A 27,619-nucleotide genomic window follows, 5' to 3' on the forward strand; every position below is an offset into this window, starting at 1 on the left:
AGTTGTACTGCAATATAACAGTAGTTTTCAACCCAAGTTATTTATTATTTTCCCCTTTCCTATGGTCTGTTTTTACCTCTGTACTATCTATGTTACTTTACATTGCATGAAATCTTGATTAGCAGGCACTATTGTAAGTAGCGGGCTCTTGTTGTCTTGTCATAGACTATGACTTCTGAGTGGTGGCAAGGCCCCTTTTCAGAATAGATATATCTGAGACATGACTCTTAACTTAAGTAAAATTGATGGGCCCTGTGCGGCCCAGAAGTTATTACTTGATTTACACTACTAGTTATGTCTTCGTTCCCTCCAAACTGTAAATGTCTCTTTATTAAATGATAAAAAGTAAGTTGGAAAAAAAAACTGTAGTTTTCAAAGATATGTTTAGTTAGTGTGGGTTAGTTTAATTGAAGGGTTCAATTTAATTAGCATTTAATTGCATTAAATACATTTTTTATACAATAGAAGAACAAGTTTCAACACTAGATTGTAAGCCCATTCGGTCCTCCTCTTACTGCTTTTCTGGTCATGTATATGAATCTCTTTTTGATTGATCATCACTAGGAAATGAATGGTGCTCCTAAAGAAAAGCACTCTTAAAGTATTTTTACCTCCAAAATGTCACGGTTGGGACGGTGTTCTTAGGGTTGTACTCACTTCTTAATTCCAAAATTATCTGACCACCTCCTGATCATTCAGATAGTCATTGGTGAACTTTAAATGGTCCTGCACTTGTGCTGGAATGAACAGGGGGTCCTTGCGTGTTGTTCAGGATTTTAATCCATGACACTGTAGTGTGCTGCTAGCAGCAATGTTAGCGACTGGGGTTCCAGCTTACTTCAGGTCATTACCACTGACACACCACTACTCCTGTGTAGTTCTGGTTTGATTCCTCACCTTCCTCAGATATATACTTACTCCATGAGGTCAGATCTTGCATGGAACCCCAGACCAAGGAAGATTGACAGTCATCCTCCATTTCTTCCATTTTCTAATTATTGCGCTAACAGTTGCCCTTTCACCAGGCTCCTTGCATATTGTCCTATAGCCCATCTTAGCCTTATGTAGGTCTACTATTTTGTCCCTGGTATCCTGCTGACAGCTCCTCCTGCTGACAGCCATGGTGGAGAGGATTGATGGATGGAGTTTGTGGACGGGAGTCTTTTATACAGGTAAGGCATTCAACCAGATGGAATTAATACAGATAGTGCAGAGTAGGAGGAGCTTCCTAAAGAAAACCTAACAGGTCTGAGAGAGCCTGAATTCTTGCTGGTTGCTATGTGATCATCTATTTCACGTAATAAAATGGCAATTCATTATTAAAAACTCATACAATGTGATTTTCTGTATTTTTTGGATTCTGTCTCTCACAGTTGAAGTGTAACTATGATAAAAATTACAGGCCTCCCCATTTTTTTAGGAGGTAAAACTTGAAAAATTGGCAGTATATCAATTAAATATTTCCCCCACTACCGGTATATATCACGGAATTGTGCTCCAGAATTATTATTTCATTATAAATACAAGTATTTACTAAAATGAACTTGTCAGAAGTGGTGAGACGTTCTTTTTACAGCCTTTATTTAAGACTTGTGATACAGGTACATGGAGATTTATGTACATTCCTGCATTTTGGGATTTAGTCTCTTGGTTGAAATAGAACTCAGTATATATAATTCAAAGCAGACATGAGGTGTTATAATTAACTGTATTTGATATGCATGGATAGCTGGAAAAATGACTATTTTAATGCTCCCATTTATGAAAGTTTCAGTATTTTAATATCAGACCAATTGGTACAGACACTTTGGCTCCAAGCTTGACTCTTTTTTTGGCTTCCATGAATAGAGAAAAGTAGAACTATCAGAGGAATAATGTAAAAATGGCCAAATTCCAAAATAATTATTTGATGAAGTTAAAGTATGACCCTGAGCTTTACATTCCTACCGCCTAAACTCTAACATCCACAACATTGCAATTTAAATAAAAAGATTAGTGTAAAAGATTAGGACATAAGTGCTGGTCAAATCCTTCCTATAGAACGTAGGAACTAAATATACATTATCTCAGCTATTATGGGAATTCATAAAATTAAAATAAAGAATGTTCTTTGTACCCATAAAACAGTAAAAGAAAATAAGAGAAAAAAAAAGTATGAGAAAGATGCAATCCAACTGCATCGGCTTGAGATGATTTGGAACAATTTTTTTATTGTTTTTTATTATTTTTTTTATTTATTGTATTACCCTTTTCTTTATGTCCAAAAATTCTATAGCAGCATAATAATAGTTATGATCGAATCACTTAAAACTAATTTCTAAACAAACCATTACAGATCCTGTTAAAAGGCTAAAATATGAATAAAATGTTTACAAAACGCATTTCAGGTTGGAAACAGACATCTCATCAGTCCCAGCATGAGACAAAGGGGCAGACTTATTTACCAGGTCCTGTCGCGATGCCGCGGTGCGTTGTCCGACACGGATTTGGGTCTGCCGCGATTAACTAAGATCGAGTTCCTTCATCCGTCGCTTCTGCGCCGAGGTCCGCCGGAGTTCACTTTTCTCCAAAGTGCAGGATTGAGCAGTCTATACATTCCTCAGATGACCCATTACATTTTAACATGAAAATAAAACAATTGAAATAAAAATGTTCAATTAGGGTAAGAAGACTAATAGTGATAGATTACAGTGCTTAGGACCCACCAGTAAAATCTTTTAATCAGGGGCCACAAATGTACAATTGCATGCAAATATTACCTGATATCCACTTCAAAATTCCTCAAACATAGCTGACTCATAGCTTGCTTTGTAGCCCTTGCCTTGGACTGTTATGGTCCTAGGAGGCCTGTCAGTAACCTGATGACTGGACTTTCCTTTTAGCTCTGTGAGGCAGGAATACAAGAAAAACAAACAGGTCTACCTGTGCGAAAGCGGCCTTAACCACAACATAAAAGATTTGAGGGCATCTCTCTTTTCCTCACATTGATGGATATGGTTTATATCACTTGACCACATTATAGCCATGTTCTATTTGTGTGTGACTTTCTTGATGTTGTATTCTACCAGGGTGATGATGAAACCTATGTAGCCCCCAAAGCTAGTAAATTATCCAATAAAACATATAAATTACTTAGTAGTCTCAATTTTAATCTAGTGGTTCCATATTTATTTAATACAACCATGAAAAACTAAATTGGAACATTGTGTTAGCTGATAAATCAAATTCTCAAAGTACAATAGACACTTAGTAAGTGGAGCTAGGAGTTAGGATTAACTTGTAGTACCCAAAGTCTCTCCTGTCAAGTCTTGATAACCATCAATATTATATTGTGTTCTGCCAAGGAAACTTTTCACAATTGTTTCCTGGCAACAGCTTGTTATGGATAATAACACTGGAAGGAATAAAGATCACATATTAAAAGAAATAATAGCCTTATTAAGTAGTAGTTAGAAGACAATGGTTTACAGTAAATGGCTACATTTTATCTGTGTATTTATGGAGAATAAAAGCCTCACCTCTAATATGACAGCAGGGTCGTGTTCTCCTCATCCAGCATTCAATGACATGAAGGGATATATAACTGTCATTCAGAGAAATATGCTCACAAAAGTTTGATGTTCACTGTTGATGATTTGCCTGATCCATCAATATTCTGTACTACAGATACTACTTTACTACTTTATAACTGAGCTAACCAGGAAAACTGTCTCTTCCTGGTCTACAGAAGGCTCAGTAAGGCTTTTCCAGGACGCCATCCAAATCCTACCTGAAGTTGGGTCAAAGTATAGTTTTGAGCAGACCCAAACCGCAAAGATTTGTGTTTGTACCGAACTTTGTGGGTTCGGCCCCTCTGGCTCAATGCCAGAGGGGCATCAATATGCCAGGACCATTCGAGGGCAATGACCCTTTAAATGCAGCTGGCAGAGATGGCAGCAGCATTTAAGTAGATGCAACAATGCGTGGTATTAAACAGCGGGTGATGCTGGGCACCGCCATTTTGGAGAGGATCTTCTCTTCCCAATAAGAGCGACGACACTCCTCAAATTGACGATGCGCAGCATGGCTGCAGTTGACAGTGGCCATCACCATTTACACAGTAAATTTTGCTATTCAATCCAGAACAGGATTATAAATTTCTAAAAAATTCTTTAAATTTTAACAGGATTTCTCATCACTATCTAAGAACTGAAACCCAGCCAGTGGGTTTCTGCCTTGCCCAGGATTGACTTGACACTTTCCCATAGTAAGAGGCGTCATTTATACCCTATATGCCGAATTTCTAAAGCACAATGCATGATAAAGGCCATGTAATGCTTTTTCCCCTTATGCCACCTCCATTAAAAGTGGGTATGATGAGGCGGATCCTGGCATGGAGTTCATCCTTTTAGTATATATGTTGTAGCATGTGCGGGCGGGTGAATATCATTACTAGTGCACTATGCACCCAGTCATGTTAAATTGCCTAGTGAGTGGACCTATGAGTAAGAGCCCCTGGTTAATCAAGCTTGATTTTGTTGTTTTTTACTTTAAAGGAAATCTACCAAGACAAAAAAGATAAACATGTAAAGCAGTAGTACTAAGGGAATATGGTGTTTTATATAGCGTCAAAACAAAATCAATAACAAGGCCTACATTTGTCAATTATCATACTGATATCTTAATATCATCAATACTAGACCTAGCTCAGCTGAACCTGTCTTCCAGTAACCACTGTATCCGTTTTGTACTGACTAATGATTTAGGCCCCTTTTACAAAAGTGTTTTTACATGCATGTTTATGATGTGTGGGATTTACATTGGACTCTGACCAGAAGTCAATGGGGCTAATTAAAGGGTCGCTGAGTGCACTTTTGTCGGACTGTTCGCTTTTTTCAGGGATTGTACGGCTTGGACAGATATTTAACACGTGTCTGTGCTGGGATTTTGTTGCACGCAATTGTTCTTTGCTGCAGCTACGCTGGCTTCTGTGTAACACAAATTGGGGGGGAGTGACAACATGAACCGACTGATTCGGACTGAGCGCGGGATTTAACTTTCAAATTGTGTCGCGAGCCCAAGCACTAACATGCACCACTTAAAAGATGGTGAACACATGTAGGATATCGGGCGCACCATCGCGGCACAGTGCATTATCATCAGACAATGCACTTTCGGTGAATTCCAGCGGACAGGGAAGTAAATGTGCCCCAATGTTTTTTTTTTTACAGACACACATATAGGGGCACATATACAATGCTCCTTTCTCCAGTTTTCTGTCGGACTTTGCACATTCTTTTACGTGCAAACTGCTTGCACATGTATTTAAGAAGTGTCTGCGCCACATATGTGTTGTATGAGACCCCTTTGTGTCACGGCTGCACTATTCTTTATGCGACACAAATTTGTCCCCAAAATGGGGGGTTCTGGTGCTCAGTCGGACTGTGGAAAGTCAGACAGAAATGTGTTGCACCCCCCATATTAAAGGTGCTAACTGGTGTTAACCGTGTAAATGTGCACCACAGCTTTTCACACTCACATATGCATGTTTTTTTTTAATGTGAGTGAAACTCAAAACATTTTTTACTTGTGCATAAAAAATGTCCATTAAAATTCGATACAATACAAACTGTACTCTGAGATACATGCAAGTGCAATTTGTTTTTCTTGATGCATTGCCATAGAAAAGATCACAGTCATCAGTCTTTTTGCACGTTTCATGCATGTTAAAAATTCTGTAGAAATGATTAAAAAAAACCACTGAACTCTGACATTGTAACTGATTGAAATCTGATGAAAAATGACAGTTTTTCACTGAACTACCTCTGCAATGCTCATGTGTAAGGGGCCTTAGGGATTTAACATCCATGTTATAACAATTGACATGACCTTAAGCAATAATTTAAGCATACTGTGGTCACTATTGCCTTATTGTCAGCCATTCTGTGATATGTCCAAATTTATTAAAGCACCTTTTACTATCTTATTTACACTATTTTACTTTAGCAAAATGACTCTATCAGCCTTCTGTCATAATAATATGTCTTAATATCTTAATGGAAATAATTGCTATGACTCATGAAAGGTATTGTTCTATAGCATACACAGATTACTGTTGTTGTATGTGTTTCTGCCTGTGGGCAGTAGTGTTCTGCACTTAATACTATGTGTTAGAATTATCTGTATAATTTCTTATGGGTATAGATTTAGAGATCATACAAATATAATAAGGTAGCTATAGCATGACAAGTGTAATTTTTGTTGTCAGTATCTGAATGGTAGGACAGTTAATGTAGTAGTTAGTACTTTTGTTCAAATTTTATTCCATCAACCAATAATGTAAAGACTGAGCATTTTTGGTTGTATAGAATGCAGGAGGATAAATCTGACGCATATTTATATAGTCTAGCTATGCTATGCTGCAGCTGCCTTACTTTGTACTGGAATTTCTTGTCTTGCATTTGTCACTACATTGGTGTTCTAAAGCCACGCTCCTTTTTAGCAAGACCTATTGGTTTTATACTAAGGGCAAACCCAATAAAAAAATGTATAAAACATAATAAATGTGGTGGTATACAGCATCTTAAAGAAAATCTGACATTTTAAAAAAGTAAGAAAATATCTACAAATACTTACCTATGTTCCTTTTCATCTTCATCCTGGCACTTGTATTCTCTAAGCTTGACAAGCCGGGATCACCTAGAAAAGAGAGTTATAAATCGCAGCACAAGATGTCCGGTGCTAATTATGCACGCCCTCGCACTTCCCAATCACATGCTAGGAGAGATGCGAGAGACATCCAGCGTGATAGATGCATGATGTCATGGAGGGGGCGTGCATAATTAGCAGCTTGCAGAGCTGGACAGCTTGACCCTGTGCTCCATCCTGCTTTTTATAACTCTCTTTTCTAGGTGATCCCGCATGTTAATCTTAGAGAAGACAAGCGCGAGGATCAAGATGAAGAGGAATGTAGGTGAGTATTTGTAGATTTTTTACTTTGTTTTAACATTGTAGATCTCTTTTTACCAGTTTTTTTCTTTCATTTTGTTAAGTCAGCATTTGAAGTTTTGTGTTAACAGGAAGTAATTCAATTTTTGTTGTTTTGTATCTACAGGAGCAAAAATGAAGACAGTAATCAGAAGGTACCACGGGATACATTTGTGGTTGATTCCATTAATTATCTTATTCCTGAGGTTTCCACACAGTGCCTTTTCCTGTCCTAAGCCATGTGCGTGCTATGTAAACTCTGAAGTCCACTGCACTTTCCGATCTCTAGCAACAGTACCAACAAGAATTCCAAAACACGTGGAAAGAATAAATTTAGGGTTTGTGCAAACACTTATTTTATTCTTGTGTAAATTTTACATGACACTTTGTATGAAAATCAATACTTTCTTCCCCAAGAAAATATTGCATTCAGTGGTTGCCTAAAATTTAATTAAATTCTTGTTTATACCTGGCTGTTTTAGTGTTAGAGAATGAAGCGTTGTGTACTTATTTCTAGTGTTGAGTGGACCAGAATGGCAAAGTTCCCCCGAACCCTCTCGCTCATTCGATAACGCCCTGCAAATAATGCTCTTTGGATGCTGCTGGCAAAGTTACAAGTGGCATTTAAATAATTTGGTGCGTAAGATGGAGCATGAGCATGCGACACTACACATGCTGGGAAGAATCGTTGCTTCCCAATTATGTCAATGGGGGTTATGATCTTCTCTAAAATGGCTGTGTGCAGCGCTACCGGCATGCTGGTGCACTTGCACTTCATTGATTTTAAAGCTCCTTGCCACTTTCCCATCAACATTTAAAGCGTTAATGCCCACAATTTTAAAGATTTTTTACTGTTCCGCTTATCACTACTTATTTCTGAATCCAGTTTTTGATTTTAAGACTTCCAGCTGAGCATGAATACCAAGGATGACATAGTCTTCTTGCTGATAGGAATTGAGATGGTGTCAGATATGATTATTTACTCATCGTCATCTGCTTATATGCATTTCACACCCTTTATATAATCAACTTGAAGGGCAACAAAGCAGTTTTAGTGGCAGACTAAAAGAAATCAGGTGTAGGACTGATATAAAAAATCATTTGTGCCGAGTGCTATCCATCTGTCCAACACGAATAAGGGGGCTTAGATAGCATTAATTAGCAAATAATTTCTGGGTTTTTAGATTAGTCTATTATGAGTTTGTTTTTATTATGTATATTTTAGTATTTTTATTATAATTTATAAACTGGATTGTTATCTGTTATTTGTTGTATGTTGTATGTTATCTGTTATTTGTTGTATGTCCATGGTATTTGTAATGTATTTAAATTGTGTTTTACAGCCTTTTGTGACAACTCTCTTTTCCTCCGTTGGGGGATAATAAATTGCTAATTATTATTATTATTAATAATTATTATTAAGCACCTGCACAAATACAGGTAGCAAAATTTATTCTATCTGATATTGTGCAGAAGTGAACATAGAAAAGAGGAAGTAGTTACATGGGTTAATCACATGATATTAAAATGGGGATCAATTAGAGACCTCGTTTATGGCATTTACTAGTTACTAGAATGTGGCTTCCCCTTTTACAACTCTTGCCTATTAAAAGCTATATTTACTTGTTAGCTGAATTTAAAATAAAATCATCCATTGATTTGCATAAACGGGTTCCCTGGCCCTTCTGCAGGATAGGTCATCAAATCATCTGTCCCTGCACCTTTTTTGGAGCTGAAACCTATACACTGGAAGCACCAAAAACAATAGGATCTGAACTCCCATTTCTAGAATAGTAGTAAGAATAGTATAAAATAAATATCAATCTGAGTTTGTGTGCCTGGAATATAATTTTTGGATTGTCTGATGGAAGGATCCGTTCCAGAGCACCTATCAATTGTAAGGGAGTGTGCAACCCCCTTTAACTACTCCTGCACCCCTGTGTCCATGGTAGATGGTTACTCACTGGAAGTAAACAATGAAGATTCTCACGGAATGGCATCTATGGATACACAAAATATTTCCTTATAAATAAAACATAAAATAAGATAAATTAAATTATTTTTAATGATTTCACTCTTCTTTTTATATACAAATCTGAATATTATTATTCTCCAACTGAAGTTTTTTATTTTTTTTTTTTGTTCTCAGGTTTAACAGCATCCAGTCCATCCCTGAACATGCGTTTTCTGGATTATCCAAACTAGAGATGCTTTTGATTCATAGCAATGATGTGCAAAATGTTCCTAATGGGGCTTTCAAAGACTTGAGTGCACTACAGGTAATAAATTGTCATTTTAGCCCTAATGCTACTATTATGGATTGAGTGGCACTATGATGCCAACCTGCGAGTCAAATTTGAGATACTAAACCAGCATGTCTTTATGGATATAGCCTACTAAATATGTCTATATGAAGTCTTAGCTACAGATGAGTATCTGCTTTTTTCCGGTGCACAAGTGCATTTCTTCAGTGAAATCAGAGCAGATTGACCAATCTTTACTGCACTTGCCCCATAAGTTGGTACATGTTTTGTTTATTGCCTGAGCTTCAGGGAAGAAATTTGTATTTTCCAGGCATATTTAAAGGGGTTAAGGGGTTGTTCGGGAATGAAAAAAAATATTTACACATATAGGGGGCATTCAATTAACAAAGAGCTTATATGATCTTCATATAGGCGGTATGGGGGGCCCTATATAAAGATCTGCCATCAGTCTTTGAGTATAGCCTGTATACTCACCTTCCGCATCTTCTTCCCAGCCCCGCGGCTCCGTTTTCTCCTTTTGGCCCTGGCACACACACTATGAAGCGGTGGTGTCGCGGCCATGTGACATCATAGTGTAAAGGACGCGTGGCGCATACACTATGACGTCACGTAGCTATGACACTGCCACATCTTGGTGTATGTGCCTGGGCCAGAAGAGAAGAAGAGCTGTGGAGCTGGGAAGAAGATGCCAAAGGTGAGCCAAGATTTTTTTATTTTTCAAGAGGGCCCTGGTGAGTACATTTCAATAATAGGGGGCAAACTCTGCTGTGGACATTCTGTAAATGGGGGACCCTGCCGTAGACATGTAAAGGGGGAAACTGATGTAGACATTTTATTAAAGGGGGCATCTGATGTGCACATTTCATTAAATGGGTCTCTGCTATGGTGCTATGGACATTACAATAAACGGGGCATCTGCTGTGGACATTTCTGTAAAGGGTTCTCTGTTGTGGACATTTCATTGAAAAGGGACATTAGCAGTGGATATTTCATTAAAGGTGGCATCTGCTGGGGACATTTAATTAAAGGGGACATATGCTATGGGCATTTCTTTAAAGAGGGCTTTACTTTGGACATTACATTAAAGGGGGCATCTTCTGTGGACATTTCCTTGAAGGGGAGCTCTTCCGGTGGATATTTCATTATGGATATTTCATTAAAGGTGGCATCTGCTGTGGACATTTCATTAAAGGGGACATTTGCTATGGGCATTTCTATAAAGAGGGCTTTACCGTGGACATTAGAAGGGGAGCTCTTCCGGTGGACATTTCTGTAAAGGAGCGAGCGGTCTGGATATTTCTGTAAAGGGGGCTCTGTTGTGGACATTTCTTTAAAGGGAGCGCAAGCGCTATTGTGGATATTTCTGTGTAGGGGTGATCTGCTGTGGATATTTCATTAATGAAGGTGGTGCGGGTGCTGCTGGACATGTTATTAGAGTAGCAGCTGCATTTCCTACCCTGACGTTTATATTCCAATCAAAAACTTTCTTTTATTGAGCCTCGGGTTATACATGAGTATTTACTGTATGAGGGGGAGTTCAGTGCACAGGGGCAGCATCCACATCTCCTACAATGTCTGGGAGCTTAGGCAGTTAGTGATTGGCTTTCCTAAATAAGCTGGTTATAAGAATAGGTGTGAAGTTCATCATTAAATTACTTTTATAAACAGTGCAAGATTAAAGATATAGAGGATATAGAGAATATAGAGTAGTCCTAACAATCTGGGCACATGTTGATTTGTATGCTGGGGGGGCCCTAGTCATGTGAACAGCCCGGGTCCCATGAGACACTTCATCATCCACTGTATCCACCTCCTCCTGTACTACAGTTTTTCTTGCGTGCCGCCCATCAGTGCCAGCCTATGTTTGTTTATAGAGGCCGCTCACTAAAAAGTTTGTAATATGACGCTGCGGGATAACAGGAGAGCCAGAGGAGGGGAGTATTAGCTCTTTTTTTTTAATGCCCACCCCCTTCTCTACCATGTATCATTTTTTTTATTCCTATACAACCCCTTAGTATCATTGCTTGTAGTAATTTGCATTAAATCTTACTTGTTTTTAAAACTGGAAAACACTATGGTGATTGAGCAATGTTTGTTTGCTGCATTCAGGTTTAGAGAATGAAAGTCACAATAGGTTTGTTGTAAATAGAATCAAATTCTTGGTGAATATTGTGATTTCATTTCACTGATTTTTTTTTTTCTTTAAAGGTCTTCAAAATGAGCTACAATAAGCTGAAAGTGATAACCAGCCACACATTTCATGGACTATATAGCTTAACAAGACTACATGTTGATCATAATAAAGTAGAATTTATACATCCCAATGCGTTCAATGGTTTAACTGCCCTAAGATTACTTCACTTAGAAGGGAACTCACTTCAACAGCTCCACGTCAACACCTTCTGCACTTTTAATTTTTTGGGCTACTTCCGACAGTCTACATTAAAGCATCTTTACTTATCAGACAACATGATTCAGATGCTCCCTGCTGGCATGATCCAAACAATGCCATTACTAGAGAACTTATATCTTCATGGCAACCCCTGGGCTTGTGACTGTCAATTAAAATGGTTACTGGAATGGGATGAACAGTCTAATGGTAAGTGAATGTATTCTGAAATAGCAATCTTAATTATATTTATTGATATTAAATGAGTTTTGTGAGTTTGATTGGGGTCACACCAATGGGATTGGTAAAAATTGTGTTCAGTATTTCCATAAATCTCATAGAATTTATAGAAGCAATAGGACCTCCAGTTACCAGACACCCAAGACCAAATGATATGCGCTAAGAGCTGACTGTTAAAACCGTGTTAATGTTAATTTGTTGCATTCAGTATGATTGATAGCAGCCAGAGGTCTTTCAAAAATTAATAATATAATTGTCAGCTAATCCTGTTAATGTTGTTATGGTATAATAACTATTTAATGTGTATAGGGTATAATGGTCCACATTTACTAGGAACAGAGCAAACTGCACTATATGCAGTGTCCTGTGTAGGACGCAGTGTGTGCCAGATTCATGATTTGTGTCTCATATTTTTCATAAATCTGGCACCCCCTGCACTGTTCCAACAGAGTGCACAAGATATCAATACAATAACAATAATTGAATAGAGGTCCTGTACATCAATGAGAGGAGATGAAAGAAAAAAGTAAAAATTATATTATCTATGATGAATTTTATATTTTAGAATTCTGGACAAATTCTGATAAATCCTTGAGCTCCTTATAAATAAAATAAGAATTTTCTTAAATAATCACCTTTATTATGAAAGTCAATACTTACCTACTTACCGTTAATAAATTGAAGATCCGAAATAGGAACCTTATATATTGGATTATGATCTTCACCATCACAGCCAACAATAGGGCTTGTAACAAAAGAAAGTCAAAGTCCCCACGCCTGCGTATCCATAATATAGAGGTGGAACTAACACTCTAAGTCCCCACGCATGCGCATTCGAATGGGAGATCGAGGAATGAAATTCAAAGTCCCAGCGCATGCGCATCCGAATGGAAGAACGAGGAACGAAAGTCAAAGTCCTTGCGCATGCGCAGTTGAGCAAACATGCATCTGAGATCGGGGAACGAAAATTCCAAGTCCTAGCGCATGCGCAGTTGAGCGAATATGCATCCGAGATCGAGGAACTTTTATGCGCAGTCGCACGATATTGGACTTTATGCGCAGTCGCACGATATCGAACTTTATGCGCAGACGTAGTTACTTGAGGAGGCGTGTGACCTAATGGATCACACCCACAGCCTCCCATCATGGATTGGCTGATAATGAGAGGGTGTGGATTGTGACGACACAAACGGAGGTATTAAAAACCAGAGCTCAACTTGACAAGGCACACTCTAGCCCCGGCACCCCTGAGGACGCCACTAGAGTGGCGAAACATGTCGGGGGGGCGTTAGTGTGGAAAAGTTTTTAATAGCAGATAAAGTGTGTGTGTGGTCTTAAATACATGAATGGGAATGTGGAAGATCTCAATAAGTCAGTCTGACTAACAAATGTGAGCGGGTCCTGAGCAATGCTGTAGTGGAGAGAGCAATCTGGCAGTGAATATTAACTACCGGTTATATGCTGAGTGACCCCACAAGATAGAGTGCGGTTGAATATATACAAGCACTTAGGAGATATACTCCAAGTTTTACTGTGTGCATGAGATGGTGGAATACTAATGAAATCTTATATGTGTCTGAGCGCACACTTGAGAGACTGAATCTAATTGATATTATTATCCATCATAGAATATTGAGTGTTGAGAGCAAATACCGCAGAGTCCATTGTGCGCATGAGATGATACACAAGATGATGGAATAACTTTGTATGCGCTTCAGCTCACACTTGAGTGATTAAATCACTGATACTTATCCATCCACAGAATAGGTGAGATTTGCAACAATATAACCTCCACCACTAGTAAACCGAATTGGACATTCTCCTTATATGAGCAGCGTCATAGTGACATCTATTGGTGCCTTCTGAGATCCTATAAGCTCTCTAGGGCTATCTTCCGTATCTCCCCCCGAAAACCACACATCAAAGTCTCCACGACGATCTGCATAATTTTAATATTAATTAGGATTTGTATAAATTCACGGAAATATGATAAACAAGATTATATCTTAAATAAACGATTAATAAAAGTTAATTTTTAATGACAAATGAGTCTTAGTGAGGCCTAATGGCCTTTTTTGTAAATAGTGATTGATATATGGACTCAGTCAAGTGTCCACACTCCTCTGTTGTCCACGTGCACCACAAAGCACTGTGTGCACCACAATTGCCTCACATGTGCCAGAACTGTGTCTCTTTATTAGACACTTCTTAAATAGATGTGCAAGCACTAAAAATAATATGCAAAGTCTGACAGAAAACTGGCACAGGGCCCTTAGTAAATTTTACCCATCCATTTTGCGCCGCATATAACGCGATTAGATTATGTCGCAATCGTGTCGGCTTTCACGCGACAAAAATCGGGGGGCGGGATTCAGATAAACCATGGGATTTAACTTTAAAATTTTGTCGCATATAATGCACTTACATACACCGGGAAGAAGTAAGTAAACTCCGGCAGTGAATCACGGCAGCTGTGCGTTCTTGTCGGGGATCGCACCTCTGGGATTGCGCAGGGACAGGTAAGTAAATGTGCCCCAATGTGTATATGGAAAATGGGATTATGCCGTTGTAAAAACCCACTAGAAGGCCTTGAAACACACACACGCAAACTTAACATAGAACACATACTGGAAAACGTAATGGGTGTTTATGAAACCAAAACATGCAAAACCTATCCTTATGATAGGCTATAAATATCTAAATGAGGAGAACTGAGACTGAAAAGCTGCTGCACTAATAATCTTTGTTGATAGGTCCAACAGAATATTGTAGATACAGTGGCAGCTGTTTGGGGTACTGATGCTCACTTGAATTAGATAGTGAGGCTTCTCACAGTGAGATTCCTACCCAACTTGGAAAACAATTACACACAAGAGTTATGCTGGGATCACCCACTATACTGTATGTGTATGGAGGTTTAGTGATTCTCTCCCTATACATAATGGTTTGGGGAAGAATAATTTGTCTGCTTCTCACAGGCAATAATCCAACAGAGTTGTCGCTCTTTATTGATAACATGCACATGACCATGACCATGACCATGACCTATTGAAGCTGTATGACCAACATTAAAGTACACTAATCTACTTTGATTAAAAAACATTAATTTGAAAATTGAAATTGACTTGACAACATTTCCCATCCATTCTCTTCTGGATGTTATTGCACCAGGACAGCAAGCATTGTGTACGGGTTGAAGTAGGTCTTAGTGTTTAAGTTTCTAACTGCATCTGTAGTATCTATAATAATGTAGAGCAGGTGGTCTTCAATTCAAAGAAAGTATCTTACCTAATAATTATGTCTTGAAGTATCATGAGGACGATTGTTGCTTTGATGTCAATGCATACCCTGATACAGTGAACATTGCTTTTATTTTCTCAATGTAAGACATACCGTAAGAATTCTGTTTTATATTAAACATATCTTTTATTTGATATACCCGTAGGTGTGCTAAAATGCAAGAAAGACAGATCATACGAAAATGGACAGCTGTGCGCAATGTGTTCTAGCCCAAGACATCTACAAAACCGGGAAATTCAGAGCTTGAAAGATATGTCCTGTTCAAGGCCTACTATTTCCTCACCACTAAGGATAAACAGCAGTGATATTAACTCTGAAGATGATGACACTGACCTACAATTGTTAGATTTAAATAAAGATTTTCTTGGAAAAGTGATTTTAAATATGACTGATGAGCATGGGAACAAGGTTAATTTGGATTGTCAGATGAAGAAAACAGAAGATTATAGCAAAATTCAATGGAATCAACTTCACCAAGAAGAAATTGATGTTAATGCAACATTTGCTTTGAATTTTGAATGTCCCATGACTCGGGATAACTATGAAAAATTGTGGAAACTAATAGCCTACTACAGTGAGGTTCCTGTGAAGCTGGAAAGAGAACTTCTATTTACAGATAGCTCTAAAGCGACATACAGATATAAGCAGAATCTGGATCATGATTACTATTACTATACAGGAGTTCGAGCTGTCATATCTGCAGAACCTGAATGGATAATGCAAACAGTCATTAAGATGCAGCTAAATAGAAGAATGAGCACAGCGAAGAAAGTTACCCTGTCCTTCTCCACCCAACTCTCACAATCAATTCATACCAAAGATATTCAATATCCAAAGACAAGTTGGGTCATGATAAATAGAAATGAAAACACCAAAACATCTTTTAGTGTCATTAAAGGAAGTGTTTGCCAAATGACCTGCCAAGTAAAGTCTTCAGAAACACCGACTATAGAATGGAGTTTTCCAGATGGTACCACTTTAAAAGCCCCATATATTAATCAAGATAGCAGATATTCTATATCACCAAGTGGGCAGTTAACAATTAAAAAAACTGATTTCCAAGATACTGGAGTCTATCACTGTATTGCACAAGTAAAGCATGAAGTTGACACCTTGGCTATGAGAGTGGTGGTACAACCTTCATCAAATGAGATATCTGAAAGCAACATCAAGGTGGTCACTAAAACCGTTGAAGAATCTGTCACTTTACCATGCAGTGCTGATGCAAATCCCAATGCTGAGGTGAACTGGATTTTACCAAACAATAATATTATCAATTCAGGCACAAATAAAACAGGTGCATACTTACTGAATGATGGGTCATTACTAATTCCGACGACTAAGCTTACAGATAGTGGCCTTTATAGATGCATAGCTCTCAATCAGTATGGAGAAGATCACTATAGTGTACAAGTAGCCATACTAAAAAAGTTCTCAGAGCAATTAAATAAAGTGACAATAATTAAAAAACGCCCCATGGTAAAGGTTTCTTCAAAGCCCAAATATGATATAGTAGATGATGATAGGGGTTCTGGAGAGAGAGATGTGTATGAGGAAAAAGATAAATACAATGTTAAATTAAAATCTGGAAAAGATAGAAGCTCTAAAGTGCAAGGCAAAAATACCAGAAAAGACAGGAAAAAAAGTAATTCATTGAAAAATACAGACAAAAGTGAAGACAGCAATATAGCAGAAGGACGGAGAAAATTTGAATCTAGAAGAAGAATAATAGGGGGTAAAAATAAGATTGATCCCAAGAAATGGGCCACTATTTTGGCTAAAGTTAGAGGGAAAAATACTCTAAAAACAACTGATGTTCCACTTTTAACAACCCCAAGAATTGAAACTACTCCAACATATACACATGAGGACACAACTCCATCCATGATATCCGAACCACTGTTCACAATAACAGAAGTAGCAAGTAATGTAGAGGAAGCATCAGCAGATGACGAAGTAGTATTACATATAACATCTTCACCAAAAGTAACCATAACACAGTATCAAGAACTTACAACACAGGTCGACCTTAATGCCTTGGCAGTAACTAGAGAAGAATCAGATGATTACAGTGAAGTTCCATTCTTAGAGGACATTCAAGAGGAAGCAATTACAGAATCACCTCCTTCACAAACCACTTTCAGTGCAACAAACCCTGTAAAGTCAACTATTGACACTGTAAATATAGAAGATTCCATTTATTCTGCAGGTGAAGAAGATTTTAAAGCTTTTACCGAAGATGTTACAGATGTTGAAAATGTTGATCCAACAAATAGCTTTGAAACCAAAAGATATGAAACAGAGTATATCCCAGAACAACATAAAAACCTTGTAGATGAAGACCCCACTTCAAAGTCAGTTAAAACCATGCCTACTATTGAAACAGAGCATGTGGAAGATGGTGGAAAGATAACAACTTCTAGCTTTGATACAAAACATGTAATGGTTGAAATGTCACCTACAACAGCAGAAATGAATGAAAATGATGAGGATGTTTATTTACAAGAGACAACTGAAATGTCTCCTCGTTCTCCAACTGAAATTCCTGAACATGATCAGAGAGTCTATGAAGCCATAGATCGTATTATACCGGACATTCATTCTACAACAGTACCTACTGTTGTAGCTAGTATTAATCCAGATGCTATGTTATTTTTCCCAGATGCTTTTAATACATACTCTGAGAATAATAAGCAAACATCTGAAGTATCTACTACTAGAAGTGAGAATCTCAATAATTTAAATGGTGATAATGATCTGGAAACATTGACAGAATCAGAGAAAAACTTATGGGTTCCCACAGGTTCCCATACTTTTATAACAACCCCTGGAACAACTATTGGAACAATGGCAATTACTACTCATAAACCAACTACAACAACTCCCTATTCAACACATGCATACAATCAGTATCCAAGGAGAAGAAACAATGGCAGACGAAAGTTCCGACCAAACAGATTCCGTCACCGCCAGAACCAAAATAACTCTTTAGTACCCTCTACACACAGTTATTTCAATTTGACAACTCAAAGAAAACCAATATCTGAAGAAGAAAGGGTCACAAAAGTTTGGTCACACCAAGATAATATTGTGGATCAGTCTAAGGTAACAACTAACCCAACACATATTCAGTCAGTTTATCTTCCATCTTCAGAAAGGGATGTAAAGACTGTATATACTACTCTCCCTCCTGAAGTGTTATATACCACACAAATACCTGCAACAATTGCTGAAGTACCTCTTGCTCCCCCAGTTACATCAACAGAGACATTGGACACAGTAGGCATAAATAATGGTAAAAAATTATATCCATCTTTCGATGATTCAATAGTTGTTCAAGACAACAACATTGAAACAATCGGTGGTCCGAATATAGAGATCTCTACGACAGAATTAACAAAAACCAACCCATATCAGTACTGGCGACTGGCAACAGACAAAACTGATGTTTCAAAAGATACTGAAACAGACTTGTCTGGACACGTCTTTGTAACTGAATCATCTCCATTGTTTCAAACAGAAGAACCTTCAACATTAACCACCCAAAGTTCTAGGACTCCCACTACTCCAAAATCTGTAACTTATACCCAAAAGGATACATTTAAACCATCCACAACAGTACAACAAACTGAAAAAATGACTACTACCAAACATAAAACTCAAAGAACTGTGCATACTTACCACTCAAATACAGTGACCCTTAGCCACCCATATAGGCAGAATGTTACACCAAGTCCTGGAAAGTATGTGAAAATGTATTCAGTTGCTAAAAATAATTTTGTTCCCACCACCCAATTCTACACGACATCCCCCAGCACAAAGCATTTACCAGCACAGCCTTCGGTTCCGAGGACCAAATATCAAGAATCTTTATATCCAATTGCACCAACACAAGATACTAAATTATGGCAAAAAAGTACTCTTCCATCAAGGGTAAATGAGTTAGATTCATATTCTTCCAACCAAAATAAAGTTTTCTTGCAGCCCAAACAGGAACAAGTTAAAGACACTTATAGTTCGAAATCAAACAATAGCCTCCCATATAATCCAAAATATCGTCATCAACCTCGAATAGTGAACAACTATCATCACGGAATAGTTCCACCATACTACTACAATCCTGTCAGAGGAAATATAAGGCCTCACATTGGAACCCACGGGCCTCTACGCTACTTTGTTACCAATCAGCCTATTGTAATAACCAATAAACCAGAAATAACAGCTTATACTGCACATACCATGCAAAATATCCCAGAGAAGAAAGTATATACTCCACATATGTCAACAACGACTCCTACAACAACTACTACTACTACAGTTATTCCATTATACAGACCAAGACCAGTGACACCAAATAAGTTTAATCAGGGACAACGAATAACACCCCATTACAGACCATATGGAAATAACTTCATAACGGATAATAAAGGTACCTCAATACGTATCCCTTATAACATAAATCCTTATTACATTAACCCAAGAATCCCATATCGCTACAATAGAACAAGGATGTTTCAGTTTACTGTTACATCTAAACCTATTCATCCAACTATTTTAGCTCCTGTCACAGCACATAATAAAGTCTGGACAACAGCAACAAATGTGGTAAAAACCACCACATCTCCTGTTCAAACAGTAACCCAAACAGTTACAACAACCACATCTACCACAACCCCTGCCTACTTTGTGCAAAGTCATACATCTCATCCAAGTTCTACCATCAAACCATTGTGGCATTACTTTAATGTCAATCAAAGACCTCGTCTTACAACAAATAAAATAGAATCAACAAGGGAGCCATCATTTTTTAACAAATTCCAAGAAAGCAAACCAAAAATTGTGACCACTGGTTACCAGTTCATATCTGTACCATTTGAGATGGATGCAGTTTTTCCATGTGAAACTACTGGGGAACCCAAACCTTCAATTACTTGGACAAAAATTGCTACAGGTAAGACATCTAAATGACTTGTATATCCAGGCTACTTAAAATCTCTTATAAGGGTAATGCAGGATTTTGATTTGTCAAGGCATGGTATTAGAAGTTTAGGTCAAATGGTAGAGAAAGCAAAGTTAAAATCATTGTCACAGCCATCCTCAGACTGAACATACTTTTTATTTTTACAATATTATACATTAAATTGCGGTTAGTAAATTGATCACTACGAAGAAGCCACCGCATCCAACAAAGTGAAAAAGTTGGTCTTTTATTCACCTGAGCATAACATCTGCAACATTTAGATTCCCCATGAATCTTTGTGAACATAAAACACACACCATGTGTGCACATATACACACCTAACTTTTAGTGACATAATTTCCTGTCCCAGGAAATAAGTTACATAGTGAAATCTACATATGTATATAATACAAAGTGCAACTTTACATTAAGCAAAGAAACTACGCAAAGAAAGGCTTGGCACATAATCAGGCACAGCTGTGTTGCGAATACAGTATTCAATGTGCATGAGCTTTTGTTATCAAGACTATGATGACCCCAGTATCTATGTCGTATCATATGTCCGTAATATTAAATTCCATTGTTCCAATCTCTGTCATCATTTTAGCAAAAATAAGCGGGAAAACTTATTGAATTGAGTATAAGCCTAGGTTGGAAAATGCATTGGTCATAGCCTCCCCAAGTGATGTAATTCCCACCAGCCTTCCCAGTAATTAAATGCCCTACAGCCTCCATACGTAATGTAATGCCCTGCAGCAGCCCCCTAGTAGTGAAATGCCCTATGCAGCTGCCAAAATAATGAAATTCCACAGGCGCCCAACTAATGAAATGCTCTGCAGCCCCACAAATCAAGAAATGCTCTGCAGCCCCCCTAATAAAATTCCCTGCAGCCCCACAGTATATACAAAAATAAACTTATATACTCACCTTCTGATGCTTCTTGATGCTCCCCGCGGCTCTTCTTTTCACTGGTAACAGAGCGGGCAGGGATGCATCCATGCACTCTGCCCACCAGCGTAGTGTGCTGAAAAACTCATCTTGTACATGAGTATATGCGGTACTTAAAATGTTCTTAGAACTGTACCAGTCACCAAAAGAATTGCCACAATAAAGTCCTAAAAGTTATGTTAATGCATATTCCAAACATAAAAGAAATATTTCATTTGTACAGTTTTTTTTAATCTCCTAAGTCACCCAAGCATATAGAGCTCCAGTACTTCATTCTTCTTCATTCCGTGTTCAAAGTTGTTAAAGACTGCTATTGCTTTTCCACCATAAACTTTTAATCCACTTTTCACAGGATAGGGGTTGGGTGTCCGTTTACTGGGGTCTGACAGCTGGAACCAATGATCCTGAGATTTGGATTCCCTAGTGTTCACATGGATGGAGAAAGAGTGTACATACATGAACAGCATTCCATTTACTTTGATGGGATTTCTAGGATGACTGTATCCTGGTGGACCACAGAAGTTCTTATGAATGTGCATGTTCCTATTCTCATGATCACTGGTAGTTCAATGGTCAGATCTCCGGAGATCTGACACCCATTCACAAGTTAGGGGTTAGGCCAGCACAGTGGCTTAGTGGTTAGCACTACAGACCTGCAGTGCTGGGGACCTGGGTTCAGGTCCAAAGATTTTACATGTTCTCTCCGTGTTTGCGTGGGTTTCCTCCGGTTTCCTCCCACACTCCAAAACATACTGGTAGGTTGATTAGATTGCGACAGGGACCAATTTTGCCATCTCTGTGTAGCACTGCGTACTTTGTGTGCACTATATAAATAAAGGATAAGGGTTTACAGTGGTAAAAACCCTTTGAATGGTTTATTTTAGGTAGATGGCCTTTCTACCAAAGAGATTAAAATCTATAGTTAATATATTAGAGAAATATAAGGGCAGCCTAACATCATTCTCTGTTGCCATTAGGGGAAATGTATCCTTTCAAGACATCATTTTAAAAAAATCATTAGAATTTTATTATTGGTATTAATATTAAGTTTTTGTATAAATATTTCATTTTTGACTTATAGGTGCAATAATGTCTTCAAAGAACAAAATACAACGTTTTGAAGTCTTGGATAACGGAACATTGCATATACAGAATCTTCAGCTTCAGGACCGTGGACAGTATATGTGTACTGCACAGAATAAACATGGTATTGATAAGATGACTGTTACTTTGGCAGTAGTGGCTCAGCAACCAAAAATTATACTACCTCGATACAAGGATACTTTAGTATATCTCGGAGACACTATTACAATGGACTGTAATGCTAGTGGCATCCCACCTCCCCATATTTCTTGGATATTTCCAGACAGGAGAATAATGCATATGATCTCTACTACAGAATCTCGTGTAATGCTGTTTGCTAATGGAAGTTTATCCATCAAGGATGTGACTTTTCCTGACCGTGGGACTTATAAGTGTGCTGCCAGCAATGTGGCAGGAGCAGACAGTTTAACTGTGAAACTTCAGGTATCTCCTTTGCCTCCAATAATTCAACAAGAAAAAATTGAGAATATTTCATTGCCGCAGAGCCATAGCATTTATATTCATTGTTCTGCAAAAGGTGCTCCTCCACCTACAATCCGTTGGGTGCTCTTAGATGGTACACAAGTCCGCCCTTCACAATATGCAAATGGAAATATGTTTGTATTTCCCAATGGGACTCTCTATATAAGGAACAGCTCACCAAAGGACATTGGAAAGTATGAGTGTATCGCAGCAAACATTGTAGGTGCTGCCAGGAGAATAGTACATCTGCATGTCCAAAGGTTTTCATCAAATGCAAAGATCACTGCAAGTTCTCCTCAGAAAACAGATGTGTCCTATGGTGGAACTCTACGGTTGGACTGTAGTGCAGCTGGTGATCCATGGCCAAGAATAATGTGGAGGCTTCCGTCAAAACGCCTTGTGGATTCCTATTTCAGGTATTTTTTTACTTGCTTATTATTTAACAAAAATGTTTTTCGTGTATGCAGGCCCCTTCTAAACAACAGTATTTTGCAGTATCTAAAAGTAAAATTAAAGTAATTTGAGTAAACCTCTCCAAAACAAATTGTTTTATCTTGCTAACAATATTTGCTATAACATTATAATCCCTATCAGGGAAAAGAATGACAAACAATAGAATGGTACAAATTGTGTTTGGGCCCTTTTGGATACCCAATGATTGCTATTTCTCAATAGTGATCAATGAAAGTAAGACCAATGAGTTTCTGTGGGTTAACCGCTGTAAACCAGAAGAAGAGTAACTATGTAGCACAAGTTTCTGTTAAAGTTATTACTGCTAACTGTAATATGAAAGTGTCTTCCCACCCCCAATCTCCAGGACCACAAGTAATTACTTGGTTTATGAAATGTGTACATTTCCCCCGTTTATACTTAACACTAGGTAAACAATGGTCATGATACAATGGAAGAAAGTGGCTTGGTCTAATGAATCAATTTCCATATGAATGGCCTCATGCAAATGCACTGGTGGTATTAAAATGAATGATGTCACTTTAACCAGGACCTTCACCCACTTAAACTCTTTGACCTTTAATCATGGCTGCTCCACAGATTCCAGTGCCTTTTTTAGCCACATGTTTCCCAAATAAAAGGTTTGTTTAGTTTTGGCACCCAATATCCTAATTTGGCTGTAGTGTCAGAGGGGAAGTCCCAGACTATCTGGTCTGACCACAGGACAGCTTTGTAGGTCTATGAGCCTTGAAATCAATGGCATAATAGGTCAGAGAAATTTTTGTTTGCATTGGGTTACATATTTTAGCATGAAGTTATTGAGGTATGAATGTTGAGGTTTGACAAAGCGCTAGTAGCGCGAAACAGCCTGTTACCTTTTGGACCTCGGCGTCCTCACATGTCTGCTTGCCTGTACGCTAAATAAAGATTGTGGATCGTATCAGCGAGTGCCGTCCTATCCTTGGATCTGAACTATGAATGTTCTGGTTGATTGGGGTTTATGGCAAAAACATGTTAAATTAATGAACATTTATAACTGGGATATAACAGCACTTACTGAATGACAGAATGACTGTTGCTCTATAAAGTCAAGGGACTGTAGATCCTGTATAGTGTTACTGCATATAAGTTTACTATAATCTATACAACTTAATAGTGATTACACCAATGTGCTTACGAAAAGTGATCCTTAAAGGGAAGTGCATCAAGAGAAATTACCCAAATATAAAAAATGGGCCACTATGTTCTGATGGTTCTCCACATTGACACGTAAGCTTCCAGCACTAGTTTAAGTAAAAATGTTAAATTGCTTACAAGTACTAATAATGTTTTTCTTTTTATGTCAATTAGCTTTGACCCAAGGATCAAGACATTTTCAAATGGAACTCTGATTATCTATTCAATTACTGAAAAAGATTCCGGGGATTATTTGTGTATGGCAAGAAACAAGCTTGGAGATGATTATCTGGTGCTAAAAGTAAATGTGATGATGAAACCTGCTAAAATTCAGCATAAAAATGATATGGACCATAAAGTTATATATGGCGGAGATCTAAAGGTTGACTGTGTTGCAACTGGTGTTCCCAATCCTGAAATCTCATGGAGTCTACCAGATGGAAGCATGGTCAATAATGTCATGCAGTCAGATGACAGTGGGACACGCTCAAGAAGATATGTTGTATTCAATAATGGAACCTTGTACTTCAATGAGGTAGGAATGAAAGAGGAAGGTGATTATACCTGCTATGCCGTCAACCAAATTGGACAGGATGAGATGCGAGTAAGTGTCAAAATTGTGGCAGAAAGGGCAGTAATCAAGAATAAAACCTATTCTGTAATTAATGTTCCCTATGGAGATGTTGTCACTGTTTCATGTGAAGCCAAAGGTGAGCCCATTCCCAAAATAACATGGCTCTCCCCAGCAAATCGACCCATACCTTCTTCATCTGAAAAATATCAAATCTTCCAAGATGGAACTCTCCTTATCCAGAAGGCTCAAAGATCTGATAGTGGAAACTACACATGTCTTGCACATAACAAAGGGGGAGAGGATAAAAAAGTTGTTCATGTTCACGTTAATGTTCTGCCACCCAAAATCAATGGTTATTCGAATGCTATAACGACAATAGAAGAGTCTGCAATGAAAGATTCCCGATTATTGATAGACTGCAAAGCTGAAGGAATTCCAACACCTCGTGTTATGTGGGCTTTTCCTGAAGGAGTAATTCTTCCTGCTCCTTACTATGGTAACAGAATCACAGTTCATCGCAATGGAACCCTTGATATTAAAGTTCTACGGAAAACAGATTCAGTACAGTTAGTATGCATCGGAAGGAATGAAGGTGGGGAGGCCAAGTTAATCGTACATCTCACAGTGACTGAGCCCGCAGTGAAACCATATTTCAACAATGACAATGAAAATGTTGTGGTGGCAGAGGGTCAGTCTATTAAACTCAACTGCTCACCCATAGGTATTCCCCCACCTAACATTATATGGATTCTTCCAAATGGAACACAGATTAATAGCGGCAATCATCTCTATAGAATATTCCATAGACAGGATGGTATTTTACACATTGGCTCAACAGCAGCTGTAGATGCAGGAAACTATCGTTGCAGAGCTGTAAATGTTGCCGGATCTGCCGATAGAACAGTCTCCTTAGAAATTGGTCGTAAACCTCATATAAGTAACAATTACAATAACTTAGTAAGCATTATCAATGGAGAAACTTTGCAACTTCATTGTGTTACACAAGGAGAAACAAAGCCTCATATATCTTGGACATTACCTAATGGAGTAGTTATTGATGGTCCACAAGAGAAGGGTCGCATTTCTCTGTTACAAAATGGAACCATTGTTGTAAGAGAAGCTAGTGTATATGACAGAGGAAGTTATCAGTGCAAAGCAAAGACACAATATGGCTCATCGACAATGAGTGTTCCGGTGATAGTCATTGCTTACCCTCCCCGTATAACTACAAGCCCTGCACCTGTTATTTATGCTCGACCAGGAAGCTCAGTTCAGTTAAACTGCATGTCTATTGGGATACCAAAAGCTGAAATAACCTGGGAGCTTCCGGATAAATCGCACTTGACGGCAGGAGCACAGTCTCGCTTATATGGAAACAAATTTCTTCATCCTCAAGGGACATTAGTTATTCAGCATTCTTCAAAGAGAGATACAGGTTATTATAAATGCACAGCTAAAAACATATTAGGCAGCGATACGAAAACAACCTATATACATGTATATTAAGACAAGATCAACTATCTATGTAAAAGCCAGTGACTGCCACACAAGTGCAAAGTATACTGTATCACTTATTACAGACATCTTCAGATTCCATAATCATATTATTTGTAGAAATGGCGTACCAGTCCTTGTGCACAGCACAAACCAACGTCCAACGAGACCAAAGGCTTTGATGTACAACATATCAGACTTTACGGCTTTTGAAACTCAATCTGAACCGTTCACATTTCTGAATGATACAGTATCACATTGACTTGATCTGCACCTTACTACCAAAGAAGTATTAACACTGTACACATACTACAGTTATATGTGTTGTGCTCTTTGTTTGAAGATGTTTTATTTCCCTTTACCTCTATATTGATCCAATACCACTATCTTTAAAGTAAAATTATAGTAAGAAATACAAGTTGCTTCTATCAAGAGATAATCGTATTTGCAGTAACTATCATATGTTTTCCTATAGGAGCAATTTGTCTTTTTGTTATAGTTTTTCTTTAGCAACTGTTATGTGCGTAAAAACATACTGGATAACTAATGTCCCCCGTGCTAAAAGTCCCCCATCTCAGTTCCCATATGGGCTTTGAGAAATATGAACTTATGAATATGCAACAGAAATCTATGACAGCGGTTATTGCTTTTGCATATGTTTTATATTAGTAATCTAACCATGAGACAAAATTACTGCAATATCTGTCTCATTTCTATAAATTATTTGGTCTTTAAAAGACTTTGCCGAATAACTGTTTCTGTTTATATTATTATGATCATTGTACTGTACATTTTATAATAAATATTATTTTCCAAACAATCATTGCAGCTGTAGCTTTTTATTGGCATTATATATATATATATATATATATATATATATATATATATATATATATGAATGATTTCATGGGGTCAAGTAAAAAAGGAAATTTTTTGCTATGGAAATATACTACAATCTTTAGGCAGTATGTTATAGAGCAGGAGGAGCTGCACAGACCACCTGGAGGCAACATGGAGTTATGGAGCAAGAGGAAATGAGCAGATTGCACAAAGCATCCTATCTGCAGACAGAATGTTGTAGAGAAGAGGAGCTGAACCGATTGCACATAGTTTTCCATCTTTAGGAAGCATGTTATAGAGCAGGAGAAGCTGAGCAGACTGTATATGGTGTCTGATCTGAAGGCAGTTTGCTAGAGAACAGGATTTGTTGAGTAGATTTCCTCTCTAGGGGTAGCATGTTATAGAGCAAGGAAAGCTGTGAAGATTGTACATAATGGCGCACATTTATCAGT

The 27,619-nt window shown here is 38.0% G+C and overlaps 1 protein-coding gene across 1 annotated transcript in view; it reads left to right on the forward strand.

The window, feature by feature from the left end:
- MXRA5 (matrix remodeling associated 5) overlaps positions 1-27,110 on the forward strand; it is a 49,344-nt gene extending 22,234 nt beyond the window's left edge. Inside the window, exons 2-7 of the mRNA XM_072137864.1 lie at positions 7,094-7,304; positions 9,116-9,245; positions 11,439-11,829; positions 15,305-20,110; positions 22,149-23,049; positions 24,434-27,110. Of these exons, the coding sequence (XP_071993965.1) occupies positions 7,102-7,304; positions 9,116-9,245; positions 11,439-11,829; positions 15,305-20,110; positions 22,149-23,049; positions 24,434-26,339 (8,337 nt within the window). The 5' untranslated portion in view covers positions 7,094-7,101 and the 3' untranslated portion in view covers positions 26,340-27,110. The remainder of the gene's footprint in view (positions 1-7,093; positions 7,305-9,115; positions 9,246-11,438; positions 11,830-15,304; positions 20,111-22,148; positions 23,050-24,433) is intronic.
- Positions 27,111-27,619: the final 509 nt, after the last annotated feature.

This window comes from Engystomops pustulosus, chromosome 2 (genome assembly GCF_040894005.1).
Source record: "Engystomops pustulosus chromosome 2, aEngPut4.maternal, whole genome shotgun sequence".
Lineage (NCBI taxonomy): Eukaryota > Metazoa > Chordata > Amphibia > Anura > Leptodactylidae > Engystomops > Engystomops pustulosus.